At 36.3% G+C, this 22,715-nt stretch overlaps 1 protein-coding gene across 9 annotated transcripts in view; it reads right to left on the reverse strand.

Annotated features, from left to right (window-relative positions):
* Nucleotides 1-630: 630 nt before the first annotated feature.
* Nucleotides 631-22,715, reverse strand: part of pcbp3 (poly(rC) binding protein 3) — a 94,565-nt gene continuing 72,480 nt past the window's right edge. For 2 of the 9 annotated variants that reach the window (XM_053496917.1, XM_053496918.1), the window contains 7 exons: nt 19,576-19,704; nt 17,148-17,291; nt 14,879-14,920; nt 10,768-10,846; nt 6,198-6,250; nt 4,579-4,748; nt 2,902-3,586 (listed from right to left, as the gene is read on the reverse strand). In XM_053496917.1, coding sequence (XP_053352892.1) covers nt 3,532-3,586; nt 4,579-4,748; nt 6,198-6,250; nt 10,768-10,846; nt 14,879-14,920; nt 17,148-17,291; nt 19,576-19,704 — 672 coding nt within the window. In that variant the 3' untranslated portion in view covers nt 2,902-3,531. Of the gene's footprint in view, nt 2,004-2,901; nt 3,587-4,578; nt 4,749-6,197; nt 6,251-10,767; nt 10,847-14,878; nt 14,921-17,147; nt 17,292-19,575; nt 19,705-22,715 lie in introns of those variants that run through there. The other 7 variants (XM_053496926.1, XM_053496925.1, XM_053496922.1 and 4 more) reach the window with 7 other exon arrangements.

The raw sequence follows: 22,715 nt of genomic DNA on the forward strand, positions 1-22,715 counted from the left end.
ATACTGTAACCAGGTTGTTTAATTGTCTTCCTCACACCAAATGTGACATATGAGTACTTTTCTGTTTTAAACATGATCACAATTGCTTTTATGGTTTCATAAGTGTTCTTTCCAGACTCAGATTAAGTCTTTTCAATAGGGAATGTCCACAAATTCTTATCTACTTTACTGTCCTTAATCTGAGTCTTGAAAATGTAGTCAGGTTGTGGTCCTTTTGATTTGAAGAACATTTTTTTGGGGAAAGAAGAAGACTGTGTAGAAGTGAGTGCGAAGCCTCCTTTTAAAAATTGTTGATACAAGATCTACATTCAACGCAGCCTCAGGATCAAATCTTTTAGCTTGTCACTGAGACACACGTGTTTCATTTGAGATTTAAACACCAAGTTGAAAAATCTGTAAAGTAACCACAAAATAGTTTGTTTTTATCAACTGAAGTTATGTGCGCATGACAGGGCTTTATGGTTCAGAATTGTCTTTTTTTTTTTTTTTCTTTTAAAGAAGAAGAATGACCAGAGCTCAGAGCGGCCAAATGAAGTCAAAGATTTAGCAAATTGCTACACATTTGGCTTTGAAAGGGTCTCAAAATAACTCCAGATTACACACACAGAGTAGCACAGAAGAATACTGGAGGTTACAGGCTTTTTTAACACTAATGGTAATTATGCTAAGAAATAGCCAAAACAAATGGAAAACAAAGCGCCAGAAAATGAAAGAAAGAAAATAGAGGTCTGGACTGCACTCAGGGAACCATGGGAAGCCTATTTATGGTGGTTTAAATTAAAGCTGAATGCCAAAAATGACTTCTTGATGAATTGTAAAGGTAGACACCCAGGGCCAAATCTGTGCCTAAGGATTATTTTATTTTTCTTGCTACAATACTTTGCTTTACCTCAGGCCAGACTTATCCTAAAACCTTTCCTTTTATACAAACCTATTAAAACGATCATTAATTATCTTCACACAATGTTCCTGAATCTTGCTGATATCAGACCTGAGAAACATATTGCTGTGTATAAACTGCAGATTGGGTGGCTACATGTTTAAAAAGCTCTGAGAAGACTGCAGGCTTTTTACCTGTATTAGCTACCCATGTACAGGTAAAAAGATGTTTGCTGTCCATTAAACTCGATTTCGCTAAAAAGCCTAAAAAACTAATTGTAAATGAAATCAGTTTTATACTTGCAAAGATATTAGCAAACCACTTTTTCTTGTAAGATACTGACTACGTTATACAGTATATACACACTATAGTACTATAGAGGCTGTGTATGAAAATGTGCTATAGAGTAATGGTCTTACTTGATGTGAGTACTTTAAATACACTGGCTCATTTCCATGTAACTCCTTTGTGTGCTGTTACTATTTCTATGTGTTTATTTATGTTTTCAGCAGCATTGTGTCTGAGTGTGATTGCAGAAATCAGGCTTGTAACGGACAATGTGTGTTTTGTCATGTTGAAAAGAAAGAATTTAAAAAACACAGCATTTTCTTGATCTCTAGGTCTGTTCCTGGTATTAGCTGGTGTGTGAGGTGAACGTCGGAGTACTTGTGAGCTACTGACTATTTATTCATTTTTAAATACATGAATTTTTTAAACCAGCGGTGCAGATCCAGCAGCACAGCAGAATTTGATTTGAAACAAACAAACAAACAAAAAAACAACATGAATGACTCACAGTGGAAATATATGATGACATGGCAGGTACTAGAGTGTCAAAAAAGTGAAGTGTACTTTAAAATCAAGAGGTTAGGGGGAAAAGGGAGCATTTAGATAACAAAGCAGGTGCGGTAGGAGCAACACTGAACTGGAGATTTTGAATAAATACAGATTATAGAATCTAAAATTGTTCTAATAATTTAAAATTCAGGGTGGACTAGTACAGAGGAAGAGGATAAAAATAATAACCAAGGTGTAATGCCATTGGCTTAAGGGTCATGTGATGCAGTGAAGGATGATGGGTAGAAATTAGAGAGTGCCCATTCCAGTGACTTCAGACGTCAGCCTAAAACAGTCAGGGGAAAAGGGACAGGAGAGGACAGGGGTAGGGTGGTGAGGAGAGACAGAAAAGTAGAGAAAATAAAATAATTTTGAATTATTTCGAAACTTTATTTTACTACTAGTGCGCAGCATTAAAAAGAAAATTATAATTACCTGCATAAGAGTCATGCATTTCTATTTAGTGTGGCAATCAACAAGAAAAACTGCAAAGCACATGATTAAATGGAAATTAAATCTTCTTCTGCATACAATTTTTTTCTTTTTTAATTAAATGAAAAGAATGGCCACATCTGTCTCATGGTATTTGACAACAGCAAGTGATCAAATATCAGAGCTACTGAATCTGAGAGAAACAGACTGTATTCAAATCTTGCTTAGCAAAATGTGCTGCCAAATACCACCTTCTTATCGTTTCCGTTCTCTCTCTTTCTCTCTCTGTGGCCCTTTCTGCATTTTTAACTACATGACTGAATACATAACTATAATTTATGGAAGCCCTGAACTGCAACATGCTATGTTATTGTGAAATTATTTTACTCTACCATACCATTATTTCCATCTTTTACTTATTATTATTTAATATCTGAAATTGTCATTATTTTAACATATTATTTCAATATTTTGATTTAGTGTAATATCTTATTATTTTGACTTAACCTATTGTGAGATATTATGCTCTTATTTAAAAATATGTTGCCTACATTTAACTGCATTATATCATCACAAGATGTGACACAGAAACAAAGACTATGTTATGCCATATCGTATTATTATAAAATAATGAGCTTAAAATAATGAGTGTAAGTATTCAAGATAATACTGAAAATAACAAGGATGCATTGAAGTATCCTGAAATTTCAACATGAAGAAATTGTAATATTAAATTCATGTAGCAACTAAAATACAAGCGGGGGGTTAAGTGAACTAGGAACTTTGCAAAATAACAGAATGCAGTAATCAGAGTAAAAACTATCTTAACTTCTATACAGTATATAATCTCCTGCTACACTAAAGCACTTATGTATACTACTACTGTATGAGTCTTATCACTGTCCTTAAAGTTGTTTTTACACCTTTAATCACAAGAACTTTGACTTGAACATCCTATGTATTAAGATCTTTAAATATCTGAAAGATCAAGACTGTGAAATAACCAAAAAAGATCAATATCCTAAAATAAGGAGACACTAATTACATAAATGATCAAAATCTTCAGCTAAAAAGACCATATTAACAAAAAGATAAAAAGAGTAATTTAGTCAAATTTAAGTTGTAGGCTCCGGCATGATGCAGTCCAGGGATTTCATAATATTTGACTAATTTATTAACCAAAAAGAAAAAAAAAGACAATCCAGAAGAATTATTCATCATGCTAAAAACACTACTGAAAACACAAAATAGCATAGGATGTTCCTGTTCTGTAACAGGTAGAGGCTTGGGGAAGGCTGGGAAAGTTAGGGAAGTCTGGTATGTAAAGTTAATAGGGGAAAAGACTGCTGTTTGCTTCAGATAATGAGAGCAGATTTGGGGCTTCAGGATGTAGTCATTGATGAGGGGTCAATCCACATGGCTGCCACATCTCTGAACCTGTCAGCGGAATTATGGGAAAGCAATATCCATTAGTACATCCCGCACTGCTAACCTGCAAGGCCTACCGTCACTCACACATATATACAGTTAAGCATGCTCATGCATGACACGATATTCTGTGGTGGGCAAAAGTATTACGACAACATATGCCATGTACAGTATTATAGTTCTCCTTGTGCACAAAGCAGGTGATGTAGTTAAATATTTCTTGCCTACAGTATGTGGCAGAACTTTTACTTTCTAAAGGCCGAGTGTCCACCTATGCAGAAAAATGGCTAAAACTAGCGCATTTTCATGTGAGTTGTGAACTTATATGATATATTTCTGTAAATGAATTTGTAAATGTTCAGGGTGTACCCCGCCTTCTGCCCTAAGTCTCCTGGGATAGGCCCCAGATGCCCGCCAACCCTGAAAACAGGATAAAATGGTATAGACGATGAGTGAGTGAATGAGTGAGTGAGTGATCAAGCAGACATGGATTGAGTAAGTGACACCAGTCTATTGCAGACTTTTTAGCCTGATCCAACAGGTCTTGAAAAATAGAGGACTTTTGGGTATCAATTTCATTGCATAAAATAACAAATAATTTTTCTTATTTCTGATTTTATTGGGAACATCATTAAAGCACTGAGTTTCACTTTCTTCTTAACACTTTTGCCCACCACCATGTACACTTCTTAAAAGCTTCTGGTCTTTTAATTCCTTTTAAGGCCTTGATAACTGACACAATGAATTTGTCAAAGAATTTTAAAATATCTGATATCAAATGCATCTTCTTCTAAAATATTTGAAAGACGTAAATACATTGACCTTTTGGAAGCACATACCCTACCACATACCTTTTTAGCTTAGGTTCAAGTCCTGCGGCTTACACTGTAACAAATAGGTTTTGTGCAATTGTTGTTGGTTTTTTTTTTTTGCTTTATAAGACTGAAGGAGAGCTTTGATACTTTGACTCAGCATGGTCTTGGCAGGGCCTAGTTGATTACCTTGCATTAATGAGGTACTGGGCAAGGCTGATGTTGGCGGGGGTTCCTGTGATGGTGATCTGGCGCTCTGATGACCCTTCCATGGCATTAGCAATTTTTATCTGTGCTCCAGACATCTGACGGATCTCGTTGATTTTGGTTCCCTGGCGCCCAATTATACAGCCTATTAGCTGGGGAAAAACAATTGCAAAGGCTATTAAAATGCAAAATCATGTTCTGAGATAAAGACCTGGAGAGTTCTCTAGTGGACAAAAAATTATTTGGTTGAAATGCTATGCAAATTTGTCTTGATAAAAAGAAAAATTTAATAATATAGACTCGCCTCCACTTCATTAAGTACACCTGTTCAACTTCTTGTTAGCGCAAATCACATGGCAGCAACTCAATTCATTTAGGTATGCAGACATGAATAGAAAAAAAGATCTGATTTAAGTGACTTTGTATGTGGCATGATTTTGGTTCTGATGGGGGGACCTAAGTATCTTCGAAATTGTTGATTATCTAGGATTTTCATGCACAACCATCGCTAGGGTTTATAGAAAATCGTCTAAAAAAGAAAAAATGTCTAATAAGCAGCAGTTCTCTGGGCAAAAATGCCTTGTTGATGACAGAAGTCAGAGGAGAATGGCCAAACTCGTTCAAGCTGTTGGAAAGATAACCGTAACTCAAATAATACTCCATTACAACTGAGGTATGCCGAAGAGCATCTCTGAACACACAACATATTGAACCATAAAGGACATGAGCTACAGCAGCAGAAGACCACACTGGATGCCTCTTCTGTTAGCTAAGAACAGGAAACTAAGGCTACAATTTGTTTGGGCTCAATAAAATTGCACAATATGAGATAGGAAAAACGTTTTCTGGTCTAATGAGTGTCAATTTCTGCTGTGAGATTCAGATGGTAGGGTCAAAATTTGGCATAAAATCATGAAACCATGAAGGCAAGTTCAGGCTGATGTCAATATAAACCAAAATGTCTAATAAATGTTTCCAACACCATGTTGAATTTATACCATGAAGAAATAAGGCAGTTCTGAAGGCAAAAGGGGGACCAGTACATTACTAATAAAGTGGTATAGAGTGTATATCTCAAATATTTCCACAGTGTTGCAGAATATTACATATTTCCAGTATTTACAAGTCTGCACACTCTTAGTGGTATAATTTACTCTTACATCAGTAATACTAGAGGTTCTCTCTATCGATCTAATCTATCCATACATATTGTATATGCACCAACCCATCTATCTACACTGTCAGTCTAATTCAACTATCACATAAATAATAAGACACGTATATCTCTTAGACTAGCCTCATGAAAATCTCAATACTTACCTCAATGCTTGGTACCAAAATAATCTACATAGTACAGATTTATTCCCTTTAGGCCACAGCAATTTGCTTACACTGAATAACTGTAAAGCTGGAAAGTCATTAGTCCTCAAGACATTCCTGAATTGAACAACTTAAAGCTATAGCATTATATCTGACAGGTATAAAGCAATCACCCTGGAGAATCCTTCCAAAATTCCTAAACAAATGTGCCCTTGCACATATTTTACTTAATATATCAAATATCCATAAGACTAGTGTATTGTGTGTCTGTTTGTACTCACATCATTGGGAATGGTGAGTTCATGAGTACTGGCCGGGGGACTGGCATCCAGACCTGAGACAGAGAGCAGGTGAGGGTTTGGGGAGAGGCCACAATAAAACACCTCACACACACAAATCTGCTGGCAATTCAGGGAAATATCGACAACAAGTTCAAAATGTAAATCCGTACTTCATTCCAAGTATCTAATTTTCTTAACAGTGTTATCTTTTTTTCCAAAAATAAAAAATGACATGCATAAGTGACCATGACCATAACAGTTTGAGTGATCATGCCATAATCTCTCTCTCTCTCTCTCACTCATATATATACACACACACACACACACACACACACACACACACGGCAGACAAAATTTTATTTTTACGCTGCCTAATGTATCACCCACCCACTAATTGTATGGCCTTATGTTTTCTTTTGAGGCAATAGGGGAGTTTGCAACTGCAGTTTCCTGGAGTGTTGCATTAGACATATTTTTAGAGATGCCAGTTTTTAAAAATGTGACCTTTGAAGGATACAGGGAATGATGTATGATAATGTTCCTTTTTTTCAAAAAGTTCCTTTTATCTTTGTCAGTGCTTGGAAGTCTAACTAGCCCTTCTCTTTCTTTGCCCAGAGTAAGGTACACAGTGGTGCTAAATGAAGTATTGTGCAACAGAGCTAAATATATTTCTTTCTCTATCAGGTAAACGCAGGGCCTTATTGAGGAAATGTTGCATGGATTGCAGAAAAACAAAGAATTGAACGTGACGCCCAAACAAACCAGTCAGATCTGCACACATGTGCCAGGGTTAACTCCCACTTAGCTTGCCCATTAATCTCCCTTCCTTTAGATACTGTAATGGTTTATTAATACACCCACATGCATAGGAGTTTGGGAAAACCTGTCAAATGTCACTGTGGATAAAATCTGTTGTGGCAATTATATACTTTGACATCGCTATTTTAAGAAATCAAATATATTTTACCATAACATGAAGTACTTTTTTTAATTTAGGCTTCAATCTAACCTTGCTTCTGCTGTCTGCCTGCAAGATTACATTATACTGTATAAGGAGCCAATTTATAATGCAGTGGTAAAAACAGTCAGTCTCTTACTGTATGATCCTAATACTAGTGCTAGTAAAGCTAGCTATGCTATGCTAGTTAAGTGTGTTTTTATCAAGTAATAAATGTTGCGATTTTAATTAGCTATATGCTGTAGTGAAATAGGTATAAGCCTAATGACATCAGTTTATACTTATATTGGCATCAAATCTCTGCGATGCTTCAGCACTGCCACATCAACAGAAAAGAATGTCTATATGTCAGATAAACAAAGAGCACATCGTAATGGTATTGTATGGATTTTGCATATTCATTTTCATCTAATCAATTTTCATTTTAAAATGACAAGCTAAAACAGATGAATCACCCAGAACTGAGGCAATACAGTCATGTTAAAAAGTTAATACTTCTTATTTTGATTAAAAGTTTTTTTGTGTAAAAACATACTAAAAACCATCTGATTGTAGCAGGTCTAAATATTAGGCAAACACAATCTTAGATAATCAATGACATAACTTTTTTCACCTTCACTAAAAAAAAAAAAAAAAAAAAAACGTACATGTACAGTAAGTACCCAGATGATTCAATATCTTGTAAATCCACCTTTAACAACAATAACTTGAAGTAAACATTTCCTGTTTCTCTCACATCATTACGGATAAATTCTGGACCATTCATCTTCACATTGCCTTAGTTCATTAAGATTGTTGGGCATTTGCTTATTCACAGTTCTCATTATGGCATTCCAGGTCTGGACTTTGACTAGACCATTCCAAAGCCGCAATTCTTTCATTTTTCAGCCATTAAGTAGTAGTAGTAGTAGTAGTAGTAGTAGAAGTAGTACAGTAGTATTAGTATAACACATGGTTTCCACACCTTGAATAGTGCAATAGCTGTCCATTGTTATTTAGCTGAGACTATTCTATAGTGCAATAAGTGTAGACATAAAAAAAATATTTACAGGTCTGTTAATTCTTGCACCTGCAAGAACTTGAAACTTCTTTTACCTCTTATTACATGCCCTAAAGTATGCCATCTGGTCAGTCTATCTGGCTTGCAACTACTTGCATCTAATTCTCCAACATACTGTACTTATTACTTATATATGTAAAGGCATTGATTGAATCCATTTTAAATTTCATTTGATTAATTCCCTCATATACATTTAATTGGGATTGAACCAAAAGTTTTTTTTCTGTGAGTTTTAAGCATCCATTTTATGCAATACTCCCAATTTATTTCCCTAAACACACAAGAAAGGGCCTAATGACAAAAAAAATATGCTTTGATTGTTCTGCTTTTATCATGTTTAGAGAAGATGATAAAAAGCAACCTTTAAAGCACTACCTCAAGAGTATAAGTGGACCAGATCTAAAATCATACACATGGCCATATCAAATTTATTTATTAAATTTTTTAAAATACCAATGTATGTATGGAAAATGACATGGTTACGCTGAGTATTTTAAGATGTGTTTTGTCTTAAAATTAAAAACATTTTTATAAATGAGACCTCAGGTTACTAAAAGATTAATTTTAAAGCTTTGTTGTGCTCACTGCCGTCAGAAAGATTAAACTTTTAGTTATTTATTTCCCAATTTTTATGATTAAACCAACAATCACACATGCACACACACACACTGCACACTCATGCGCACACACACATTTTTTTTTTTAATGGGTGATGCTAAAATTTCATTTCCCATCTGTACTGTATTATTTTCTTTTTGCTAGTAGTAAGCTACAGTCTTATGTAAAAGTTTGGACACCCCTTGATAAATAACAGATTTTGGTGCTTTTTTAATTGTTGTTAACACAGTCTCTCTTAGAAATGAAAAACATGTATAATGGTTACTTCTTATGCCATAACTAAAACAAAAATAAAAAATAAAAGCATTATTATGGCACTGTGCAAAGGTTTGGGCACCCTAAGAGTTCCAGTGTCTCAGTTTCTTTTTATAAGGTTTCAGACACTAATCAGCTCGTTAGATCTGATGCATGGCAACAGTTGTCATTAGTAAATGCCAATTTTAAAGTTTTACAAATACTTTGACTCTTCAAACCTTGTGCACACACTTGCGGACACTAAACAATTGTGGGTTTCTCTAAGCAGTTGTGTAAGATTTTGAAAATTAAAGTTATTGATGCCCACAATGCAGGAGAAGGCTACAAGAAGATAGCAATTTCATTGCTGTCAGCTTGCAGTTTCCATAGTGAGAAATGTTATTAAGAGATGGTACTGTAGTTTAGGGGAACTGTGGAGGTCAAGATGAGATCTGGAAGACCCAAAAAACTCCCAGAGAGAACTGCTCATATGCTGGTCAGAAAGACAAATCAAAACATCCATTTGATTGCAAAAAACCTGCAGGAAGATTTAGCAAACTCAGGAGTGGTGGTGCACCGTTCCACAAGATCTTCATGGAAGAGTCAGCAGAAGAAAACCATACCTGCATTCCCATCATAAAATTCAATGTCAGAAGTATGCAACAGAAAATTTACAGAAGCCTTGTCTTGAAAACAAGTGCTGTGGACTGATGAAGTTAAAATAGAATTTTTGGGCTATAAGCATCAAAGGCATGTTTGGAGAAAACAAAGAAGCGGGCATTGAACATGACAAAAACACCTTGCCAAGCATGGGGGTGGATCTATCATGCTTTTGTGTTGTGTTGCAGCCAGTGGCACTGGAAACATTGCACAGGTAAGAATGGATTCCACTAAATACCATCAAATTCTGAAAGAAAACATCACACCATCTGTAAAAAAGGTGAAGCTGTAAAGAGGATAACTTCTACAACAAAACAATGATTCTAAACATACAGTACCTCGAAATCCACTAGGGAATACCTCAAGAGACACAAGCTGAAGTTTCACTTCAGAAAGTCCCCTGATTTAAACATATTAAGAGTTTGTGGGTAGATCTTAAAAGAGCTGTGCATGCAAGACGACCGAAGAATATTACAGAACTAGAAGCCTTTTGCAAGGAAGAATGGGAGAAAATCCCAAGTACAAGAATTGAAAAACTTTTATTTGGCTATAAAAAGTATTTGCAAGCTGTGCTATCTGCCAGAGGAGGTGTTACCAAGTACTGATTATGTAGGGTGTCCAAACAATGCACAGTGCCACAATAATATTTTTATTTTTTATCTTTGTTTAATTTATGACATAAAAATGTTTGCGGAAAATACTGTGCATTTTATTCCCATTTTCAAGAGAGACTGTTACCATCTTTTTAATAAAAAATAAAAAAAATCACCAAAATCAGTTATTTATCAAGGGGTGCCCAAACCTTTGCATAAGACTATAATAGTAAAGGCAGTATTCAAGCAAATAAAATACAAATATATATAAAAGCAAAAAAAAAAAAAAAAGTCCCAGCAAAGAGAAGAGCAACCACCAGGGGCATGTCAAGAAGCGTGACATTAAGAGAAGAGGAAACATAAAACAGAGTGAAAAAAAATGACAAAAAAGAGTGTTTCTACAGGTACAAAGAGAAGGAGACTCTGAAAGGGCTTGTGGGTACGTACCGGGGAAAGCAGGGGTGGTCTGTCCGAGGGGGGTAAAGGGGGTTTGCTGCATAGCCAACTGGTGGAGCTTGGTCAACTGCTGAGGGGTAGGAGGGACAGTAGAACTAAGAGGTTATTATTATAACACAGGTCACATTGAGAAAATCAAGAAACAGAAACTAGCATAAAGAGAAAACAAGGAGAAGAAGCTTTGACACGGTGGTGAAACCAAAGCGCAAGAAAGTGAGAAAGAGAGCAAAAAGTGAGATCAACTTGAGGAGGACTTGGCCTGACACTGTGAGAGAAAGTCTCAGGCTTGGTTTAAACTGTGTGTGTTTGTGCGTCCATGTTTGTTTAGAGGAGCAGAGGCCTTACAAGTGGCATTGTTTACATACTTGCCTGAATACTTTATGTACATCAGTAAGATTTAAAGCAATGTCCATGTGATGGTATGCCAAGGCCAGAACAGACCTGTTGTTCTGAAAATTCAGCTGTTGTCATGAGAAGTTATTATTTTTCTCTTATATTTTAAAGCATTTATAAATCTAGAAGTTTTTTTTTTATTATTATTCTAACAATAACCATTATGGATAAACTGATTGTTACTGTAGTAACAATCAGTTGGCATTCATCAAATGGCTACAACTGTACATAAAAATATAAGGTATGGTTATGACTCCGCCGTTCCTCATAATCCGAGATTGATGCTTAATGTTGCATTTGTCCTCTAAATTTGGGTTTTAAAGCAGGTAGTATTTTAGCTTGAGTTTCGTTTGAGTGATTGTAATGTCCTCCACTTTCTCCCTAAGCATCCATCAGTGCCTAAGTGCACTGAGAAGGACTGACACACACTGATGTCACTGCATGTGATTACTATTGAGACGGATTCATTCTGATTATAAATGAAGACGATGATGAGGCTCAAGGGGACAGAGGAGGCGTCGGCTGTTTGCTTATGTAACTCGGTCTGTTTAATCAGTTTTATATTGTTTATCTTGAGAGTCATTGACAGATCATTAGCATTTATAAAGAGCTAGTTCAGTGACAGATAATAATATGGGTAACAATGAAATGATTAAAATGAATAAACTACAGCAATTGCCTAGCTTGTTTTTTTTTTTATTACAGGGCTAAATCAAATGTAATATAAAAATAGCATTGTGAAAATGGTAATACTATAGTGGTGCTATGCTATGGTTTAAATTGTTTCTTAGATTCAAAATTCATCCCCAAGCTCAGTTTAAAGTCTGTGTGGAGATCATGAACAAGTAAGTTATGATCGTACATTTGTGTACCTGTAATACACCATGACACCACTACAATTTAATGTTCTACTATAGGTATGCACAATATGAACAAAAACTTGATTATATTGTAAATATTTCAATGCCACAGCTTGTAAAGAAAAATCCATTTGAAATTAGAGTGCACCAAACCACCACATCATTGATAATTTTTCTATAACAGCATTTCCTCAGGTGTTTTATTCCTTAAATAACAAAGTAACTCTAACCATCCATCCATCTAGGAGCCAACAACCGTGGTAGGACCTCCTGTCAACATTCACATGCACATTCACACACTACGGGCAATTTGGGAGCGACAAGTAGCCAAATAAGCATGTCTTTTCACTGTGGAAGGAAACTGGAGCACCTGGAGGAAATCCACCAAGCAAGGGGAGAACATGCAAACTACATGCAAATACATATTTTAGATATTTGTTTTAATGCTAACTATTTGCATCAGTTATAATTTATGCATATAATAAAAAAAAAAATTAAAGTTAATGTGTCTGTACATTGAATATAATTTTGGAATTTTTGTCAGTCTGTTTATCTGTTTGTTTGTGCATGCATTACATTAAACCTATCAAATGGATTTTAATATGGTTGTCACAGGTGTATTTTATCAAGCTTGAGGTAACATATAGGCTTTGTTTCATCGCAATCGGCTGATGGGAAGAGAAAACACTGTATGCTCATTTAAAATTTAAATGGAAAACAGCCCTCATACTGTATATGTAATCTTACACCTTTATTCTGCACAATTCATGATAACACATAAGAAATTTTAGTTGTACATTTAAATTCCACATCAACAAAATCGTGGGCACATCTAGTCAAGAATAATTTTATATAAATTAAATTGTATCCAATTAAAGCATGGGCAGATTTTTGAACAACATCCCTGGGTGTAAAGAGAAACAGGACTAAGCATTTGACCTCGCAAACATTGCCGATTAAACACTGAAAGCATATTAAATAAAAGATTTGCTCATGGGCCTGTTATTTATTTAAGGATGGAATTTATTTTATATAATATATATAATTCCACAGCTCAGCATTTATTGCCATCATTTCCTCCACACTCACCAACAAGCTGGAGCACCTGGGACTCATCTCTATGCCAGTGGATCTCTAATTTCCTACCTGGCAGACCACAGGCAGTAAAGATGGGTGGACATGTCTCAGCCTCCCTCACTCTTAGCACTGGAGCCCCCCATGGTTGTGTTCTAAGCCCTCTGCTGTACCTTTTATACACGCATGACTTTGTACACGCATGACTGTGTGGCCACTACCAACTCCACCAACATCATTAAGTTGAGACACCGCTGTGGTGGGCCTGATCTCTGACAACAATGAGTCAGCCTACTTGAAGGAGATTGGGAATCTGGAGAACTGGAAACAACCTTTTTCTAAACATCAGTAAGACAAAGGAGTTAATAGTGGACTTCAGCACTAAGCAGGTGAGGAACTACCAGACGCCCATCATCAACGAGAGCCCAGTGGAGAGAGTGAACAGCTTCAGATACATTGGTGTTCACATCACGCAGGACCTGTCATGGTCCTGTCACATCAACACCGTGGTAAAAAAGGCCTGGTTGCGTCTCTACCACCTCAGGCACTTGAGAGACTTTAGACTGCCCTCCAAGGTGCTCAGAAACTTTTACTCCTGCACCATAGAGAGCATCCTGACAGAAACATCACAACCTGGTTCGGGAACAGCACCATGCAGGACAGATGAGCATCTTTCGCATCAAGCTCCCTGACCTGCACTTGATCTACAGCAAGCGGTGCTGGACCAAGGCCAGGAAGGTCGTGAAGGACCTCAGCCACCCCAGCAATGAACTGTTCTCTTTGTTGCGGTCAGGAAAGCGCTTCCTCCCCCTGAAGGCCAATACATACAGTAGAGAATGAGGAGGAGCTTCTTCCCGCATGCCATACGGTCTCTAAACCAGATCAATACACTGGACTAATCATCTCTGCGTTTTTGCACACGCACAGAAATGGACACTTATGGACATAATGTATCTGTTCATTCATGCACAAATGCACATACCCTGTTACGCTGTAGACCGGACACTCATGGACATTGCACATTTGCACATACATTGCCCATTTGCACACTTTCTGCACATTTCCATTTATTTCCATTTTTATTTTCATTTAACTTGGTATCTTGTTCTTTGTACAGATAGGTTTTTATATTTCTTATATATTATTTGTTATATATATTTTTAAAAATATATATATTTTTGATATATTTTAAAAAAAAAATAATATTTTGTTCTATTTTCTTAAAGTTTTAGCTATTTATATTCCTATTACTTGTTAATTGTTTTTAACATTTTTAAGGTCACGGGCAGTTGTGTAAGCATTTTACTGCATATCGTACTGTGTATGACTGTATGTGAGAAAAATTCATTAGAGAGATGTTTATACAAACAACAAGCTTATGTGAAATCAGTATCGCAAAGGATTAATATCCCAATAACAACTGACTAACAATGTATTGTTTAGCCATACTCCATATTTAATATTCTGCTTAGAGGCTAATAAAAACTCGATTACAAAACCCAGAATGTAAAAAAGACCTCTAAAAAATGACAAGTCCTGTGATTGTATCATTTTCAATGTGACAGGCCAAGTCCTAATAAGTCAGGCCCACACCTCGGAGGGCTCATGTCGTGAACAATTTCAGATTGTAATGCAACAAAAATTACACATCAGAAATGTCATATTAATATTATTTCTTAATATTAATAGAAATGCATGTTGCAAAGCTAAAGAACCATGCGGATAGAAAGATAGGAAGTGGGGACAGGGGAACAGGAGAGCTGTTAGGAACTCACATCTGGATGTGGAATAGCATACTGTCCCTGAATAGTGTAAGCCTGTGAGAGAAGAGGAGAAAATGGAAAGAGGGGAAAATAAATTAAAAATGAACCCTTTGAAAAAATGTAAAAAAAGCAACAAATTAAACAACAAACAACTGATGCATAATCACTAAAGCTCTTGTTAACACCCAATACTTTCATGTCTAGGCTTGAAATATGCATCCAAGCAAAAATACTTTAAAAGTAAATCAGATTAGACCTTTCTCATCTTATGATCACACACATTATCTTTGTCAGTCAGACATTTTTCTTTTATTTATTTATTTTTAAATATAACTGTCTTTAAAATTTGTTATTTATTTATTGTGACTTGTATTTGGGATTAATTGGCATTAATGGTTCCTGCTTTGAGTTCAGACTCCATCCAAAAGGCCAGTTATAATTAATTAACAGTTGTACACAATGGGCATTAATAAGGTTTAAGTAAGTGGAATGTTAAGAAGGCAAATTTGTCCTCATTTAGCTTTCAATAGAACACTATTGAGAATACATTAAAAGCACACTGCACTGTGAGTCATGTTAAGAAATGAGTTGGAATGACTGTTAAACTTGCCTAATAAAATATCCCTTTAATATTTCTGCCTTCATTGGTGCTTAGTATATTTCAGATCACATGTCAATTTTGATTACAGCCTATAACATTTTTAACCCTTAACTTATTGTGGAAACTATTTGTTTATGATTGATGTAATGATTTAAGGCATATTAAAAGGATATCTTATTTAAAGGGAGAGAAGAGAAGCACTTGACAGAAGCGTCAGATGTTAAAATCAATCTTGAGATGTTATGTCAAGTACAACACATTTTTGTTCTCTAAACTGTAGACTGACATGTTGAATATATGCTAGGGGTTGCATAGAATATTTAACTATAACAGCGTTCAGGGCATTGATGGCTTAATGGTAGGCTTCTTGTCTGCCATGTGGTTTCTCAGGCCCTGGGGCTCCATCCACATCCCGGGTAAAAATGGGAGGGTTGTGTCAGAAAACCTGTCCTGAATATGTGGATTAAATGATCCACTGTGGTGACTTCTGAAGGAAGCAACGAAAAGAACAACTACCTCATATGCACAACATTTTTCCCATAGAGAAGGCTACAGCTAGTCAGGGTGGTGGGAAAGAATTGAGGAAATTGCAATAAATATATTTTGACTACTGTATATAAAGCAAGTTCTACAGTTAACTGCACTTTATGGAAAAGGGTTTTCAATTGTTTTGTGATCAAACGTTAACATAATTTTGTAGTATAGTGGTGTGTGTTTTTTCCCCCATCTTTCTATAGTTATTTATATTTTTCCAGTAAATTCCATGATACTGTACCTCACACTTTGTGAAAGGGAACAACACCCTCCAAGTTGGACATCACTATACTTTACTTGCTAGTTTGTTAAACATGGAGGTTCAATGCCTGCATCATTCTTAACCTAATAAAATATTCCAGATTTTTATTTTTCGAGTCTATAAGAGCTATAAGCTATATCTCAGACCCTAAAAAGGTTAAATACAATGTAAGACAGATTTATTATTTTCCCCATTTATTTCATTACAGGGAGTAGAGGTGGATCACATGGTTGAGGCTCTGGGTCGTTGACTGGAGAGTCAGGGGTTCGGGTCCCGGCACTGTCAGGCTGGTACTGTTGGGCCCTTAACAAACCCCTTAACCCTATGCCCCGTAGAAAATTGCTGGTCCCAATGCCCGGTGAGAACGGAGCAGGGTAGAGCATCGGGCTAGCAAAAACCACCATTACTACAGAAACAACAAAACTCATGACCCAATGTGCTCAACAGCATGGGGGAAAAATACATTAGGGATTTTGTTGTTTTTGTGTTATTGTGGCCTAAAGAAGCATAAAAAGCTAAAAAGGTATTTTTTACCTTGTAATTTGTATGACTCTTAACTAAAATTCTTTTCAGCACTTGAATTGAAAAATGTTGAATATGGCAAATATAGCTAGCGGACTAGTGTATTAAAATACCGGTTGACTAGTAAAAATGAATAATCATGCAACCCCTAACATAAAGAACCAGATAATATAACACATCCATCTAAATATTATAAGACTGTAATAACCAGTGCCATCATGCTCAGGACATATCTATCAGCAAGTCCTGTTTCTCGTGCTCTCTCTCTTTCTCTCCCTCACATAGTATCTGTCCCTGGGCAGTAGGGACTATAGCCGTAGGTAGCATGCATGTGAAAAGGTGAGAAACCTGAGTGCACTAACAGGCAGTGGCTGGTGCTGCAGTAAAAGGCTGAGATTGGCTGCGGACGCCGCCAGCGGGTCGGCTCTTACCTGGCCACCTGAAAAAATGACCGGGGTGGAGGCAGGCTTTGGGCGATAGGGGATGGTGGCACCTTTCGGTGGGGACTAGCAGAGGGAAAAGGGGAAGAGGTGGAGACAGTGTTAGACCTGGGAAAACACAGTGTGTACACAGGTTTGTGTGCAAACATATGAGTATGTACATCATTGTGAAAGTTTGTGCTTGGTGTGTGTGTTATATGTGCTTGTGTTGTGACAATTTATATTAAAATAAAATAAACAAATAAATAACTGAGATGTGGAAGCAAAATATTTCCATGCCACAAGTATCATCCATGAGAGTGCATCTTCTAAACAGATATAAACAGGACTCCTGTCGCTACCACTTTCTCTCTTTGCCTTTTCATCTTTCCCTCCTATTTTCCAGTCACTCTGTCTCTTCAACTCTTGTCGAGCCATCTGTGATGTATGATGTGTTGTTGGCTGTAAAAATGACCATTGTATGTTTAGATTTTAATTTGGTCATGTCATGAATTTTTTGTCAATTGAATGTATAATCAGAACTGCATACAGTTCCTAAAAAAATAAAAAATAAAAACATACCACAGTCCCAGTTATAATTGAGGCACAGATTACGTTCATGAATATAAATTGATAATTTTTTTAATAGGCACATTATGCAAATATTGTCATAATGTGTGGTGCTCTGGGAAAAACCTGTTGTATATCGCTGTGGACAAACTTCTTCCACAGGACAGAAAAACTTAAAAGAAAAAGTTTTTCGATCAAAATACCTAGAATTGAAATTTGCTCTTATCCAGAGTAATTTACATTTTTATTTTATAAATCTGAGCAGTTTAGGGGTTAAGAGCCTTGCTTAAGGGCCCAATGGTGGCAACTTGGTGGTGCTAGGGTTTGAACTGGAGATCTTCCAATCAGAAGTCCAACACCTTAACCACTAAGCTACCCATACCCAAAAAAATCATTTAAATACATTTACTTTACTTATGATTGAAATACATAAAAAAAAAACACACAGTATTTCAGTAAAGTCTGAAGAAGAAATTTATGTTGTTTTATACAACTTTGTTAGTTTTAGATTCAAGTGTCATAAAGTTTAGAACTATAACAAAATGACGAATTTAAGAATTCGAAGGTGAACAAAAGTTGCAATGCTTCCCCAAATTCCCCTTCATTTTCCCAGCTACCATTTCAGACTTAAATGTAGCTTATGTTGCATCACGCATTCTGAGGAAATCTCTACTTGCCCTACCTCATACACATGCTCACAGTTGCCTAGGATACTCTAGTATCACTTTGAATTGATAAGACTATACAATAACTCGCACCCAGAGACCATGGCTAGTTTTGTTCTTTTGTCGCTTCGGCACATTTGGCTGTGAACATTTTGAATAGATGATATCCCCAAAATAGGTTTGTCTACGGTCTGTTCCATCATGGGTTAAGCCCAAACTGGACAAAAAAAAAAATAGCAAACAACTTTAACTATGCTTTATGGTATACATGGGGACTCTATGAAATAATTTTTCATCATATTATCACTACTTCTCTGTATATTTGATTTTATTAAATAAATACACCACTAAGCTGGCCATCAAAATCCAGACTGCACACAACAGTGCTGCTTTGAAAAACTGAAATCCATTTGTACCTTTTTAATTCTTGACCTGTACAAAAAACAAACAAACAAAAAAACCCAGCATGATTCCTGAGCTCATGGGATCCCAAGGGAGTAATCGCATATGTACATTTGTTTGTTTGTTTTAGCAATATTTTTGTCACGAATCACATAAATATCGTTATGGTACTTCTTTCGCTTCATGGTTATTATGAACTGAAGATAATTTTTTGTTAGTAATTTTAATGGATAGGAACATTGCATGGTAATGTCTATTTGCACTATTTAGGTGCTGAAGTGTGTAGTTTATGTGCTTTATTATCAGGTTTTATCACATGAAAAATATCAACTGAAAAACAAAAGAGGGCTAGAAAGAGTGAACTTGATTAGAGAGCAATAGAGCATGTGCATCAAAGAAAAAACAAAGCTGTACTTCTGCCAGGGAACTAAAAATGGTGGCAGAAGAGGAGCAGAGAATTAAAGTATTTCAGTTCTGTCCTATAAAAGCAAAGAGAAAGCCATGTGTGTGTCTCATCAAAGGGAAGGTAAATGAAAAAAATATTGCAAGGCTTTCTCTCTCTCTCTCTCTCTCTCTCTCTGTCTTAAAGTTTTGTGTGACAGGAAAGTTTCTAAGCAAATGTGCTCTACTCGAAGGTAGGGTGTGTTTAGCTGAGTTTGTGCTGCATATACTATATTGGTGTGTTTGAGTTTTCTCATGGCCTTGGTTCAAGCTCACTGCTCACTGCATTGTACCTCCAGCATGACCACACATATTTGTTTGACACACTGGATGATGGCGTCCGGGGTGCCAGAGATTGTCACAGCGCGCTCTGTGGAGTTGGGCAGCATGTCCCCGGCCACTTGCACCTGAGCTCCTGTGGACTGGAGAGAGACTGAGAATATAACACATGCACAAACAAATTAAAGAAAAAAACAAATGATGACAGATCTTTTCATTTTTTCATAGAATGAAAAAAACACACATTAGTAATGTGCTCTAAAGTACAGTTAAAGATAGATAGATATAAATTTATAAGACAGTTTTATATATAATTAGTGTGTATACAGTTTATATGCACCTATGCTAAAAATTGTCTACAATTGGTCTACAATTTTCAGCAAAGGTGCATATATATACTGTATACAGTATATATATTATGGCAAGCTGTTCAGGAAAATATTCATAAGAGAATCTAATGAAAACTCTATATACTGTATATTGAATGAAAAGTCTGAATATATTGAATGGATTCTTAATATATTGAATGGATTCTGAATATATTTAATGAAACTCGATATATATTGAATGAAACTTGATATATATTGAATGGATTCTGAATATATTAAATGAAAAGTCTGAATATATTAAATAAAACTCGATATATATTGAATGGTTTCTAAATATATTGAATAAAACTCGATATATATTGAATGAAACATGACGTCATCGAAACACAGCGCCATCTTTACCAGGAATAAACGAGTCAGCGAGAAACTTGGTTGCTGCGATTCTGAGAAATGAAGAGATGGTCAACACGTTAGTGAGTGCGTATACGGCCCAAAGTCCATTTCCTTCTTCTTTCCCCGTCCGAGTACTTACACTAGTGTTGTATAAGTGATGTTTGGTAGCGAGAGTGAAGATGGTTACACTCACTGATTCGTATTCAAGCCAAAAACAAAGGCAATCAAGCCGAAGCAGTTAAGAGTCCAGTTGATGTGCAAACAACAGAATTAGGCATAAGGCGAGCTCGTAGCCAAGAACATTCACAGAGGGCGAAATTAATTAGAGCAAGCCACAAAGAAACTGAGCGTAACAGCCTACTTCACGACGAAACTCTGGGCTTAAATACAACGCAAATTAACTGGGAAAACCAAACGCAGCTGTGACACATTAGGGAGGAAAAAGTAATAAAAACTCATGTCGTTTAAACATATTCGAATGTGGAAATCTGATATTGAGTGCGGCTTACAGCACCACTTTGGGCCGTACACGCACTCACTAACGTGTTGACCATCTCTTCATTCAATTCTCTCATGAATATTTTCCTAAACGGCTTGCCATTTTATATATATATATATATATATATATATATATATATATATATATATATATACACACAGTGAGGTCTGTGATTTTGCAAGTTCTCTTACTTTTTTTTAAATTTTTTTACAATTTTCAGCATAGGTGCATTTCCACTGTAAGAGACAGAATCCAGAAAAATCCGGAAATCACGTTGTATGATTTTTTAACAATTTATTTGTGAATTACTGTGTCAAATAAGTATTTGATCACTTGAGTCAAAAATAATATTTGGTACAGAAGTCTTTAACAATTGCAGAGGTCAAACATTTCCTGTAGTTCTTCACCAGGTTTGCACACACTGCAGGAGGGATTTTGGCCCACTCCTCCATACAGATCTGTCAACACGGAGTTTCAGCTCCCTCCAAAGATTTTCTATTGGATTTAGGTCTGGAAACTGGCTAGGCCACTCCAGAACCTTGATATGCTTTTTACGGAGCCACTCCTTGGTTTTCCTGGCTGTGTGCTTTGGGTCATTGTCATGTTGGAAGACCCAGCCACGACCCATCTTCAATGCTCTGACTGAGGAAAGGAGGTTTTTGCCCAATATGTCACAATAGTTGGCCCCGTTCATACTCTCCTTAATATAGTGCAGTCGTCCTGTCCACTGTGCAGAAAAACACCCCCAGAGCATAATGCTTCCAGCCCCATGCTTCACTGTAGGTATGGTATTATTGGGATGATACTCTTCGTTCTTCTTCCTCCAAACACGGCAAATGGAGTTAAGACCAAAAAGTTCCTGACCAAAACAAATCTGACCACAGAACTTTCTCCCATTTATCTTTATCCAGATGGTCCCTGGCAAACTTCAGACAGGCCTGGACATGGGCTGACTTAAGCAGGGAACCTTTCCGTGCAATAAAAGATGTTCAACCATGACGTCTTAGTGTATTACTGATGGTAGCCTTGGAAACAATGGTCCCAGCTCTCTTCACGGCATTGACCAGCTCCTCCTGTGTAGTTCTGGGCTGATTATTCACCATTCTTAGCATCATTGATACCCTATGAGAAGAGACTGGGGCCCCAGTCTGATGGACATTGACAGTCATTATTAGCCTACTCCATTTTCTGACATTTTCTCCAACAGTTGTTCTTTTTCACAAAGCTGCTTGGCAATTGCCCCGTAGCCATTTCCAGCTTTGTGAAGGTCTACAGTTTTGTCTCTTGTGTCTTTTGACAGCTCTTTGGTTTTGTCCATGTATCTACTTAGACTTTGACTGATTGTGGGGTGCACAGGTGTCTTTATGACAGCTAACGACCTCAAACAGATGCTACTAATTTAGAATCATGAGCAGCGTGTAGCTGGACTATTTAAAAGCAAAATAACAGGTCTTTGAGGGTCAGAAATCTGGCTGATAAGCAAGTGATCAAATACTAATTTGACACAGTAATTCACAAATAAATTGTTAAAAAATCATACAATGTGATTTCCGGATGTTTCTGTTTAGGTTCTGTCTCTCACAGTGGAAATGCTCCACTATTTCCTCCATGATTTCTAAGTAAGAGAATGTGCAAAATCACAGGGTGATCAAATACTTATTGACCTTACTGTGTGTGTATATATATATATATATATATATATATATATATATATATATATATATATATATAAAGAGATAGATAAATAGATATATAGATAGATAGATAGATAGATAGATAGATAGATAGATAGATAAAATCTGTTAAAATAGGTTAAAGCCTTAGAACTCTTGTACTATTCAATAATACACTTTACATCCTGTCAAATAGGGGACGAGTAGGGGTCACATCTCTCCTCATCCCACAGTGCTACTGCATTCTTGGTGGTCGTGAG

Source organism: Clarias gariepinus, chromosome 5 (genome assembly GCF_024256425.1).
Source record: "Clarias gariepinus isolate MV-2021 ecotype Netherlands chromosome 5, CGAR_prim_01v2, whole genome shotgun sequence".
Taxonomy (NCBI): domain Eukaryota; kingdom Metazoa; phylum Chordata; class Actinopteri; order Siluriformes; family Clariidae; genus Clarias; species Clarias gariepinus.